At 36.4% G+C, this 13,800-nt stretch overlaps 1 protein-coding gene across 2 annotated transcripts in view; it reads left to right on the top strand.

Annotated features, from left to right (window-relative positions):
- The window catches only part of ascc3 (activating signal cointegrator 1 complex subunit 3), a 236,095-nt gene that overhangs the window by 219,211 nt on the left and 3,084 nt on the right, over positions 1-13,800 (top strand). For both annotated transcript variants that reach the window (XM_058745784.1, XM_058745783.1), the window contains exons 35-39: positions 469-580; positions 795-929; positions 4,497-4,721; positions 9,352-9,503; positions 13,404-13,551. In XM_058745784.1, coding sequence (XP_058601767.1) covers positions 469-580; positions 795-929; positions 4,497-4,721; positions 9,352-9,503; positions 13,404-13,551 — 772 coding nt within the window. The remainder of the gene's footprint in view (positions 1-468; positions 581-794; positions 930-4,496; positions 4,722-9,351; positions 9,504-13,403; positions 13,552-13,800) is intronic.

Below are 13,800 nucleotides of genomic sequence, written 5' to 3'. Positions count from 1 at the left end.
AACGAAGGTCTTCACTGAGGGTGAGTAATTAATGACAGAATTCTCATTTTGGGGTGAACAACTATCCCTTTAATGTCTAAGCATCCTTTAAAATCTGAATTTTACCTGATTAGCAAAGCTGTGCGAGAAATTATAGCTTTGTATTGGATTTTTTTTTTTTTTTTGGTACTTTGTTTAAAACAAGAAGTATCTGCAAGTGCCACCAAACAAAATACAGTTACGTTCAAGATATATTCATATCTTAATATCTTACCCAGGGTACTTTACTAAATAATGCTGTTAGCTTGTTTTAAGGATATTTAGATGCTCAAGATACTCCTTATTTTTATTATTATTATTATTATTTACAGTACAGTATTGAAATCCTGTAAAAAATAAATAAGCGGATTCTCTGTGTTGAACATTGCAGACACATTGTTTGAGTGTGTGTTTTTCTTCTGCTTTTAACTGCTCTCTCTTTGCTCTCAGTTACTATAATTTGGATGACATCAACCATGAAACCATTAACAAATACCTTTCAAACCTGGTGGAGAGGAGTCTGAGGGATCTGGAATGTTCCTACTGCATGGAAATACAGGAGGTAGAGTCATTTTAGTGTTTTATTTCACATCGAATGCTGTCTCAGTGATGCAGAGCACTAGGAATGAAGCTATCTAGTTGTTGTTTTTGAAGTTGTGTAAATAAACTCTCGTTGTGTAAATAAACCGACAAGGAATTTCCTCTTTGACCTGCCCGCTGTACGGCTGTAGTTTGACCTCTGGCGTGTTAATCAGTGACCGTCTTGTTTTGTTCAGGACGAGCAGACCATCGAGCCGCTGACGTACGGCCGCATCGGATCCTACTATTACCTGAAACACCAGACCATCCGCATGTTCAAAGAGCGTCTGAAGCCAGAGCTGCCCATCCAAGAGCTGCTGGCCATCCTGTCGGTGAGCAAACATTCATTTTGAAAGGATCCACTCTTTCCTCTCATCTTCTGCTCATTGATGCGTTCAGGGACGGTGCACTTTAAACACCAATGCATCACCACCTTCACTGGCCAACATCCTGACACAGTTAATGATTATGCCACGAGTCCAGTTTGGATACAGCTCAGCACTCACACACACACATAATTGCACCCCTAAGGGTTGGTGTGAAAATTAGCAGCTCTTTACGTTCGCCTCATTAGAGTGCCGCCCCTCTTGGCCCCGCTCTCACTGATCGCGGTCATAATTGAGACATAAAGGCTTTTCACACTTCACTGACGTCCTTGTGACATGACATCTGTCTCATACTAGAGGCGCTGCAGACCTGATGAAACTCTCGAAGAATATTGTTAAAACGTGTTCTTAAACACTGCTTATAACCTGTCCTGACAGAGCATGTGAGATCAGAGACAGAGCAACTCCAACATGTAACGGGGATGTGCTTAAAATATAAATTCCCATGAATGTGGTATAAATAGGTATCGCATTACTTTCATTTTAACCAGATAAGGCACAAATCTTACTTTAATTACCAAATTAGCTGAGATCTGAAATCCTGTTTTAAAAAATAATCATTTAGATGTTTATTTAATGGTTGTTGATAGAAAATATTACATTCAATTTATAATTTTAGACATGTCACCACATATTGATGACAGGGTTGAAATAAATGAAGCATTTTATATAATTTTTGTATGTTGAATGAACAGCATTTTTGTCCAATGTTTAAGCTTCATTATTTATTTTCAAATCAGTTGAAGAAAAAAAAAAGTGTGGCCTGTTTCATCATTTTGAATAACTTTGACCCAGAAACACATTTTTCATTTTATACACTAATGTAAAGTTTTCCACTCAAATCAAAATCTGTTGATGTTTGGGCATTATTTAACATGATTAAATCATTTATTCAATTATGAAATAGTAAAACTGAAAAACTGAAATTTGAATAATACATCAATTGGTATTTAAAGAATTTCAGGAAAAACTACTAATAAAATTGGCACAGTTTGAAACAAAATTCAAGATTTTGCTTAATAAAATGTTTCTTCATAAAAGCCCATTGCAACTTCCAATATAGTGTAAAATATAGGGATGCTGTTTAAAATGTGTCTATTATTATTTTTTCTAGAGAATAGGTAGAAAGTAATGCTAATAGTTAACTTTCCTGAGGTGAATCCAATCCAACATAGTAGAACATGTTGCTTATGTTCCTTTTATAACCTTATGCTCTCTGTGGATAATGCTACAGGTTTTTAATGTGTGATTCCATGGACTGTTTCTTGAAGATATCATCTTATAAATACAGATAAAAATAAGTCCTATTAAAGGTTAATTTAGCGTAGGATTAGCTGCTCTTTTGTTATAATTGTACAAGCAGCAATAAAGCATTTTACAGAGATTTATCCATAAGAGAAGAAGACATCAGAGACTGTGACCGCTGTGTGACCTGGGCAAACAAACTACTGCAGGCCCTCTCAGATTTCCTAATGTTAAAGACATCGCCACAAATGATTCATCTGCTGAACTGGTCAAAATACAGAAGGTTTGAGAGATGAGAGAAGGTTTTGAGTCATGCCTGTGAATTTTAATGCCAGCGTGTTTGTGTGTCAGTAATAGGAAAGAGCACATGTTAATGTGGTAATGATGCCAGAGGCAGCAGGGATAAATCACTGATCCTCACAGTTATATGTTCCCCGCTTGATTATCCACTTACCACTCAGTCATTACATCTCGCTGTCCAACGCTCACACTGGTTGCTTAACAAAAGCATGACATGAGGTGGGCAGGACCCCCATTTTCACTCTAACCAGTCATTCAATAGCAACAAATGACCCCTCCGCATGACGCCTCCCCCATTCACCCTTATTGTCCTCTAATTACCGTGGAAGAGTTCATAATGAGACACCAAGTCAAGGCCGCCCCTCACAGCTACAAGAGCTCCCCCCATCCCAACACAATGGTCTTGACCTTCTCAGTTGTATCCAGCAATTAAAATCATACAACAAAGCTATAAATTGTTAAACTGATATTCAGTTCATTGTAGTCCAATAGCTCTCTGTGTCTAGAGCGCTAACAACACATGCTTTAGATAAAATGCATAAAATAAGTAACCTTGCAATTGAAGAATTATGGAGTAAATGTTCTGCAAAATTACTCTTAGTTGGAATGCAAAAACGTTAATTTTTGGAAAGCTGCGTTGAGACGATATGTTTTGATATTTTGTGAAAAAGCGATTTGATTTGAATTGTGGCACTCAAGAAGAGACGTTATTGTGCCCCTTTCTACAGCATAGCAGGAATATAAAATATATATTAAATTATTACAATTTTTAATTATTTAAATGTTGTACTATTTTGCACAAAATTGTAATGTTGACTGCATTCATCAAGCTCAACCGTTCCACTCTGTTATTAAATTACTGCAAGACAGTTCTATTGTTTTTTAAATGTATGAAAATAAGTCAGTCATTAATAAATCAATCATTATTCATATCTGTTAGATTTAACTTTACAGTTTAAAGTTGTAATGTGTGTTATAAAATGTTGTAGTTCTTGCTTTTTGTTCATTGTTGTATTGATGTATAGCACTGTATATGATGGGACGTAAGACAAATTTCAGAAAGTACTCTTATCATATAAATAATTACAATATAACAATGAATGTAATTTAGTTGACATTCAACGTTTTTTTCTAAGGTTAACCCCTCTTTTTATTGAATATTTATTTTTAAATATAAAAAATATATATATTTTTTTAAAGCCAAGTTTTGTAGGGCAGCCTGGAAAGTCACAGAAAGTGCAAACAGGCTTCTTGGCTCAAAGCACTGTATTGTATCTTTCTCTGTAAATGTCACCCAGTTGTAAAGAGTCAAACTGAACAGTTTGGTCTCCGTTTACATTTATCACTTTCCTTGCTTTATATTCTGTACAATGCAGACTTAATAGAGAGATAAATCTAAGCTCAGGTTTAAACATGTTTTAATAGTTATGTTTAGCGGTAGAAGAATATGAAACATTGCTTCCTGATTCTCATTGAAATATCCTCTCCGTTTGGAGATTTGGGAGTCCATAATGAAATATATTTTTGAGTAAAAGAGTATATTAAGAGTAAAAAAAAAAAAGGTTGGGTGGGACTTTTATCTACTGGCAGTTGATTGGCTAGTGAAAATTGCTGTTTGACAAAGAGGTTGAAAAAGATGAATTGTGAGATCATCCTAAATTAAAAGTAATTGAAGAGACATATTACATTTTGATAACAGACAAAGGTTTTTTTTTTTGTTTGTTTTGTTTTGTAACATGCAGTGCTGGATTGTGCACAATATGACCAGGCTTTATTCTAGTTGTTAGTTTAGTTTTTACAACAGGTTGCAGGTCATGCAAAATTCAAAATATCATAAGAGTTTAAATCTGTCTACAGCATTTTTCAGTCTTTAAGAGAATATGCTAGAAGTGGATTGGCGGTTGTCTTTGACATTAGACATAAAAGCGAGTGACTGGTGTTCAGCGAATGCTTTGTGTGTGTTTACAGGAAGCAGAGGAGTACGCCGAACTCCCCGTCCGCCACAACGAGGACCAGCTGAACAGCGAGCTGGCCCAGCGGCTCCCCCTGCAGGTCAACCCTCACTCGTACGACAGCGCGCACACCAAAACACACCTGCTCGTGCAGGCCCACTTCAGCCGGGCACAGCTGCCCTGCAGCGACTACGGAACCGACACCAAAACCGTGCTGGACAACACCATCCGCATCTGCCAGGTGTGTGTTTTCTTCATCTGTGTGTGAGCGCGTTTATGCATATTACTGTTTCTTTCAAATCTACTAATTTAAACTGATTTTGGAACAGGTTCTCGAAAGCAGTTCTAGTTTAGTTCTTATAACAGCAGGAAAAAAAGTAGTTGGTTAGATGACATGAAATCTAAACGTAAAACCTAAACTATTTATGTTGGTTTAAAAAGAAAATGTCAGTGAACACATTATACTTTGTCAGCTGCCTATGTATTTGTTGGTTTATACAGTGCAACATTAGAATAAAACTCAAATGAATTGTGTCAACACTGAAATAGGTTTTTAGCAATAATGTATCTTAATTTTTAAAATGTGCTTAGTTGTGAATTGTGTTCTTGTTTAAAGAACTACACCACCCATAATGCTAAAGAGAGATCTACCAATCAAAGGCAGCGCATGGAAATGAGATTCGCAGCAGAGTAGAGAAGTGAACATTAGCTAACTAACTGGCTTTAGTTCATGTTTTTGTGTTTTGTGTTAATATGCATGAGTTTGTTTTTATCTGAATAAAACTGTTCACAGAGTTGTTTGGTTTGGTTCAAGGCTTAATGCCTATCCACGCCAAGAACAGAAACTATAATAATAACTCTATTAGTGTCCGCTAGTGTTTATTCTAAGCATGCTTTAAAGTCAGATGAGCTTTGGTTGTCAATGTTTGATCATTTGTTTCCTGTTAATAACTGCCCTGAAAGTGTTTCCAATTTATTTTCATGATCTGAGGTAAATGATCACTTGTTGCTTTCATTATGGCTATTAAAGTCACACATAATGATATTCAAACTGAAATTAAACCCTTTGATGGATATATTAAACTATTATACAAAGCACATACTGTAATTGGTAGCTGAGATCATCATTGCATCGGACACATAGTTAAATGTTCTTCTGCCCAACCATGACGTCGCAGAAGTAAAAAACAAATTTAAAAAAAATCCCAAAATAGGATCCCCTGACACTCATCATTTATCACAGACTCTAATTAACATGGAAAATATACTTTTGATTTTGTGTTGCAACTTTTATTGTGTATATGTATACCTTTTAGTTTGTGTTTTATTGTATAGCTTTGTTTAAAAATATATTTTGGGGAAAAATGGCTCTTTTTTTAACTTTCTATTAATCAAAGAATCATTGTTTCCACAAAAATATGAAGCAGCGCAACTGTTTTCAACACTGATAATCATAAGTTTCATGAGCAGTAAATTGTCATTTGAAAATTCATGTGGCACTGAAGACTGAAGAAATGATGCTGAAAATTCAGCTTTGACATCACTGGAATAAAGTATATATTCAAACAGAAAACAGTTATTTTAAATTGTAATAATATTTCACAATATTACAGTTTTACTGTATGTTTAATCAAATAAATGCAGCCTCTGTGAGCACAAGAGACTTCTTTCAAAAGAAATATCTAACAGTCCCCCAAACTTTTGAATAGTAGTGTATATTTCAACATTATATCAGACGTCTGATTATAGATGCTCTGTTAAGGTCAGTTCAGCAAATACAGAGCTGGAGCAGGAAACAATAGCAAAACAAGATCTACTTTAGAAAATATATGTCCTTTTTAAAGACGTATTCACAACATCATTTTTTTTCTATTATTGCTATGGATTGCGTGTGTGTGCGCGCGCGTGTGTGTGTGTTGCAAAAGCTAACAATCTGCTCTTCTCAGACAGCATCCTAATGGTGCTCCTCCGTCCCGTGTTATTCTGACGTGTGTAAACAGACTCACAGTGCAACACACTGAGGACAGAGTGGCTGAAGTGCGGATATGATTTATGGATATTCTGCTGTCAGGTCATTTGGAACGTCATAAAACACTCGCCTCAAGGGCAGTCATAAAAAAGCCTGCGCTGCCTGAGCCGGCCAAGCCAGCCTGATGTTGATTGTTCATGCCTGATGGCGCACCTTCGGATCTGTTTGCAGTTGGCTATGCCTGAGACCGCACTCTTGATTTTCTTCGGCCGGAGACTGGACAGATTGTCCACGCTGGCGGTCCGGCTCTGCCAAAGGCTCATGTGTGCGGTGCAGAGCGAGTGCCTGTGATTCTCTACGGCCGCTCCGTGTGTGTGTGTGTGTGTCTGGGAGTGATTGGCTATGCTTCTACATGATGTGGTTACTTTTCTGGGTTCCCGCTGTGGTAGTGTTGCTGGCAGCCCCATGCGTTCATAGCAGTCAGCCTCTCACACAGCTGAGCTCATGCTCAGTGATGTCAGAGAATTAACCCTTGCCATGATGCCCAGCCCGGGATGATTACATTCGAATGTTTATTTGTGCTCTCTCTGCTCTTGTCATGAATTCTATCATGATGTGAGTTATTACAGGAGGGTACACCACCATTCAAAAGTTTGTTTTTGTGTCTCATGCTCACCAAGGCATTTATTTAATCAAAAATACAGTAAAAACTGTAATATTCTGAAATATTATTGGGTCATTCTGTCAAATCAAGCAAATTTCAGAAATTTCCATTATTTTGCTAATGTTTTTTTCTGAAGAAAGATAAACATGTATAGTCAAATACTTTTTACAAATACAAAAATTACTGAGTAATCCACTATTTTGTAGAGTGGGGGTCAAAATGGCCAAATTACAGGGGGGTAAAAATGACTTCAGAAAGATGACAATGTTATTTTCACACAGAGATTGGTAGGTCTGTTAGTAAAATCTGTTGACTTTAGTGATCTTTGTTGCATTATGTGCCAATGGTGACCATTCAAAAATGGAGAAAGAGCACTTTTCAAGTTTTTTCTCCAAAGTTTGCATGCCTGTAACTCATAAAGTATTACAGATATATTAATGCTCTTTTAGATATTGGGTCTTAACAAACTTCCCTTTTGGCTTCTTCATTTTTAAGGCCCTATATGGTTCGGTTCCAGAGATGATGGAATTCCAATATGGCTCCAGGAGTAAACTGTTAAATTGTAAATCGTGAAACTAGAAAAGCATTTTGTTTCTCTCTATCGAAACAATATGCACAGACATAGCTGCAATATTAGCAAAATCCAAAATTTGAGCTGGGGACACGGAATGAACCTATTACAATTACAAATAAGTGTTCTGTTTTTGAATATATTTTGAAATGTAATTTATTCCTGTGATGGCACAGCTGAATTTTCAGCATCATTACTCCAGTCTTAAGTGTTCTTCAGTCTTCAACAGCAAAATTTGTAATTACCATCATTTAAAAAAATAAAAATAATAATAATTTTCAAGCTTTTTTTTTTTTAATTAAAATTTCAAGTGAACAGCATTTATCTGAAATAGAAATGCATGCTCATTGAATAAAAGTATTTAGGACTAGAAATGTAAATTCAGAATTCAAATTGCTGTTTTGTTTTTGCCAGTTTTGTATTTCTCGAATATCTCGTATTAAATCATATTTTAAAGTTAGAAATATTTCAGATGCAAACAGGCATCAATAAAGGAGTAGTGATTATGTAAACGTAATATTTTCAAACAAAATAGTTGATAATGGTTTCAGAAAAACTAGTTACTTGTCTTGTGGAAGCCCTGCAGATAGACTGGTTTACGGTCTTAACTAACCATCAGAGCTAAACATCTGGCCTTACAAAGAAGCGGATCTGCAGATTTCTCACAGTATCTTCTAAGAGGGTTTTTGCCCTGCTAGTCATTTATTAACTATAATTGAAACAGTAATTATTAATATCAATAATTAAGATGACCTTAAATTACCTTATCAAAATCTAATTAAAACCCTGTCTTAAATAATATCTAGCAGATAAATGCACCAGTCTAGGTACCAGCTAATTGGTCATTGGATGACTAGTCACCCATCCTTGTTTATTTTCAGTCCTCTGTTATTTATTAAGCAGGCTTTATTTTCACTATCTGAATTACCGTTATTTTTTCTGTCTCTCTCCATCCTTCCAGAAAGGTTTGTATTATCATCCTGTTGCTGTGCTCAATTTACTCAAGCAGCTACTGTGAAATGTTAATCACAACTTTAATTTGTACTGCATTAGCATTTTGATTAACTTGCAGGGCTTTCCGGTGCTCTTCAGGTGCTTTTTACTCATAGTTACAGAGGAAATGACTTTTTGATTAATTAAGTTTGTTAGCGCAGCTGAGCTCAGCAAACTTTAACCTTAGATAGAGGAGGAGAATGACAGAACCACAGAGAGGGTGTGGAAATACAAAAGATGGGTTGGCATATAAATAAAGATATACCAATAGTGCTCGCTGATATTCCTAATGGTCTAATTTCATCCAGTGAGTGTTTATACTCAATATCGGCATCATATAGTTTATCTAAAAGTATGAATATATTTACATAAAGATAATATCAAATGCCTTGATTTGTTCAATTTTTGTTAAAGAGACAGGGCTTAGTGTCTTTTTTTTTTGGGAACGGTGATATATTTTTTCAGGATGGTTTCATAAATAGAAAGTTCAAAAGAATAGCATTTATTTGAAATTTGAATATTTTGTAGCATTATAAAACTTTTTCACTTTTGATGACATGAATGTGTTGTTGCTGAATAAAAGTAATAAATGAAATGAAACAAACTGACCCCAGTGGTTTAGCAGGTAGTGTATGTATGGTGTTGTGGTGAATGTGCTGATGTTCTCTCTGCAGGCTATGCTGGATGTGGTGGCGAATGAAGGATGGCTTGTGTCTGCGCTGAGCATTTGCAACCTTGTACAGATGATCATTCAGGCCAGATGGCTTCACGATTCCTCCCTGCTCACACTTCCTCACATCCAAAAGCAGGATCTCTATGTCTTCAGGTACGAAACCTTGTAATATGTCCTGTAGCAGGTTCATTACACTCATTTTAACATCTGTCCCTACACTATTATTCCATAACAGGTACTGTGTGCAGAAGCCTGATAACTAATATAGATAGTTTTCATCAGTATAAACAAACAATATATTTGGGTAGTAGTAGACAACATTTTAACTGATTTTATCAGTGTACTGTGGTGTTGACATGCTACATTTTTTAAAATGAATTTAAACAAATGTTTGCATAATTACTTAAGCATTTTTGTGGTGTCATATCAATGAAGTACATTGAAAACAATTTGATGTAGGATTTACTTTGAAACAATTAAAAAATATATATATACAAAGAAATGAGGTAACATTAAATGTGAAATTCTGAAGTAAAAAGACTGGATTAGTATTTTCTGTTAAAAAACCTACTCCAATAATCATTATTTACAATGTAAAATTGTTTGCGGACACACTTTATTTTAAGGTCCAATTCTCTCTATTAACAAACCATTAACTATGACCCCAATAAACTCCTGATTTGCTGCTTATTAATATTTGGTAAGGTATTTGTTAAGTTTAGGTATTGGGTAGGATTAGGGATGTAGAATAAGGTCATGTAGAATATGTGCTTTATGAGCACTAATAAACATCCAATATGTTAATAATAGGCATGCTAATAATTAGTTAATAGTGAGAATTGTTCGCTTTACTAAAGTGATACCTTGTTTGCTAAAAAAAAGAAAAACTAATGAAGGCAAAAAGAGGTTTAAAAAATGGTAAAAAAAATTAAAACTGTCACCAGTTACAGGACATATAAAAGAGTTGATATCTATTTTTTCTCAGAGCCGTCTTATCACAGGACAGATCATAACTCAAATGAGCAAATGTGCTGTTACTGTATTTTACCTTTGCTCAGTGGAATGGGGTAATAATGGTGCAGATGTTGTATGTAGTGGGAATAATACTGTAGCTCGTGTCATATTACTATCTTCTGGTGCTCGAGGGATCCAAGATTTGTTCCAGTTAAACCACATACATGGACCTTCAGTTTTGTTTGTCTGCCTGTAGTAAACGTCCCTGCTTGACACCTCTAGTGCGGGATGTTAACCCGTTCCTGCGGCAGAGCCTGATGGTGTTCCTGGCCTGTGCCGGCACAGGGTCACGTCTCCAGGTGCTTGGATCCAGGGTGTCCCGGAGGTGCTGATCACCTGCACACTTCTGAGGACAGCTGTGACCACAGCATCTGTGTGGCCTTCCATTGTTCTGCTCTTAGCATCTTTGCTGCTCAATCTTATCCATACAACATCAATCAAATGGAGATACCTGCTGTATGTCTAACCTGAAAACCCCTCTACTGGGGCCAGTAGAATGATTGGGCTCTTTCAGTTCAAAATGTTGCTGTAGAATGGCACTATAAGTTCTAGAGAATCCTGACATTTTTGTCATAGCTCATAATTTACATATACACGAATGGACCGACTAGAAAGTAAAACATTTATTACTAAAACAATTACAATTATTCATGTGATATAAATTATATTTAAAATATATTTTAAAGTCTAATTTATTCCAGTTAATATTGAATTTTCAGAAATAATTCTAATATGTTATTTGTTCCTGCTTAATATTTTTGTGGAAACCATGATACATTTTTTGATGAATAGGAAAAAAATGCATTTATTTCAAATTTTAAAAAAAAATTGAGTTTTTGAAGTGTCACTTTTGTATAAATATAACGTGTCCCTGGTAAAAAGCATCAACAACAACATAATAATATAATAATAATAACATTTTTATAAAATTGTAAGTAAGAATTTTTTTAAGGTATGACCCCAGACACCCCCCCTCACACACACACACACACACATATATATATATATATATATATATATATATACATACATAATATGAGTTAATTTATATCACTTGAATAATTGTAATTTTTTGTTTTTTGTTATTTTACATTCTAGTTGGTCCATTCGTGTGTATGTAAATTATGAGCTATGTCAAAAATGCCAGGATGCTTGATAACTACAGCAACATTTTAAACTGAAAAGCCCCAATCATTCTACTGGCTCCAGTCAGGGTCTATATATATATATATATTAGTGCTGTCAAAGTTAACGCACTAATTTTAGTTAATAACACGTTAACGCAAATTCATTTTAACGGCACTCATTTTTTTAGTAGCGCGTAGTTTCTGTTGGCCCAGTAGTTGGAGAAATGGAGATGCACAGTGTTGCCAACTTAGCATCAGTGCAGATCCCTTTAGCGACTTTTTCCCTTCAAAAAAAGCGCCTTATTTACTTTCAGAGAATCGCCTGTACTGCCATGCGAGCGTGAGGTCTTGCTCTCCCAGCGCGCGCACCCCCTCTCTCTCTCTATCTCTCTTTCTCTCTCTCTGCGTCTGCTCAGTTTCTGTTCAGCCCGCGGCAGAGAGGAGCAGCACTTTAATTAAGTTAAACACAGATACATGTAAAATTAGAGAAGCAACATTATAAATATAGCCGAAATCACAGCTATTGTCTTATCTTATGTCTATTTGATTTCATCAGATGACGGCTCGATTATTATGATTGATTTTTTTATTTTATTTTTTGTGCAGATTAACATCTTGGAAGTGAGAGCTGATTGTGTTGATCGCGTTTATGGATCGCATTTCAGTCACTATTTCATATGCATTCCGTTGTCTGACAACAGAAACAGTAAAATATATCAAATGAAAACAGTTTTAATGAGAATTTAGCTTCATCAAAATACAGTATGTGGGCACAGAGAGGCAAACAAATCTAATAATAAATAATATATGTACATTTTGCATGTTCAGAAGAAGAGCTACCCTGTCATGCAAAAATGTCAACAGGTTAGTGTAAGTAAATTGCTCAGTGCAAAGAAAGAGAAATAATGGGAACCTGGTATTTCTTTTTTCATGTGTCTAATAGACATGAGCAAGTTCTTTGAAAAACATGTCTCCTCTTCATGCTCTATGTTGACTATGGTTTCAATAATAATAAACATACATTTGCATAAAGCGTCCATATTTGTCCATGCCCATGTTGATTAGAGTATTAAAAACATGAAAAATATTAATTTAAGGTACATTTAGAACAAATAAAAATGTGTGATTAAATTGTGATTAACCGCGAGTTAACTCATGACAATCATGCGATTAATCGCGATTCAAATTTTTAATCGGTTGACAGCCCTTATATATATATATATATATATATATATATATATATATATATATATATATATGGAATCACATGTTAAATAATTATAGAAGAATTGGCAGCATGACTAAGATCACACAAGTACATAATATATATACTATAATAAAATATCATAGGTTGTGGTGGGCAATGTTTTTCTGTATTTTGTATCGTACAGGCCACCTTATTGACTGTTTCAGAGCATTCTTTGCTTTCTCTTCTCCTCCACCCATGTGTTTTCCGCTCGCCCGAGCCCGAGCTCATCCTAACACGTTGCCACAGAGAGAGGCGAGTGTTCACTTCCTGTCAGCGGTGTTAAAGGGGCGCAGAGCTTCTCACCTGTGGCTCGCTGATTATGACAGTGTAACATGGCTTAGCAGCTAATCCCGCCGCCATCTCTTATCTAACTCCGCAAACACCATCAGCATCACTTATCAGCGGGGACGCCTCCCCCACCCGCTCCTCACACATGCACACACTAACATCACTGGCGTTGGATTTTCTCTCGCCCATAACACATTTCGCCGTGCCCGTGTCCCGCGGCGAGTGTAATTTGGTGGAAACACAATAAAAATGGTAAGAGAGGGATCAGGCCAGGCAGGATCCATCACGCTGTGACAGCAGGAAACGGGCTCGGAGCTCAGCCAGCGCTTGCATGATTGAAGGCACCGTCACGTGACCGTCTCTTTTCCTTGACAGGAGGTGGAGCGCCAAAGGTGCGAGGGGCGGAGGTGGCTATCAAGGCCCAATCGAGGGGCTTCCCGAGCTAATGGCCGCCTGCGACGGGAAAGAGGACAACTTCACATCGATGGTGAAGGAGGTGCTGCAGCCCAATCAGATCTCTCAGGTGCGTCACACTACGTACCCGAGATGCAAAGCAAACAGCACTCGCTTTACAAAGACGTCTGATTTATTGGCGCCTGCTGCATTTCTCGACACCGTCGAACGAAATACACTTTTTTGGAGATTGCAGTCGTTGGATGAATCACCTCTTAACAACATAAACATTCAAATAATTTCCAGTTCTCCACACATTAGGCAGCGGGCACGAGCGCGTGATTTGCCGAAAGCGGCAGACAGTCACGGTGGTCTCAGG

Source organism: Onychostoma macrolepis, chromosome 16, assembly GCF_012432095.1.
Source record: "Onychostoma macrolepis isolate SWU-2019 chromosome 16, ASM1243209v1, whole genome shotgun sequence".
Taxonomy (NCBI): Eukaryota; Metazoa; Chordata; class Actinopteri; order Cypriniformes; family Cyprinidae; genus Onychostoma; species Onychostoma macrolepis.
Note: the sequence above shows the minus strand (reverse complement) of the source record. Positions and strands in the feature narration are given on the sequence as shown.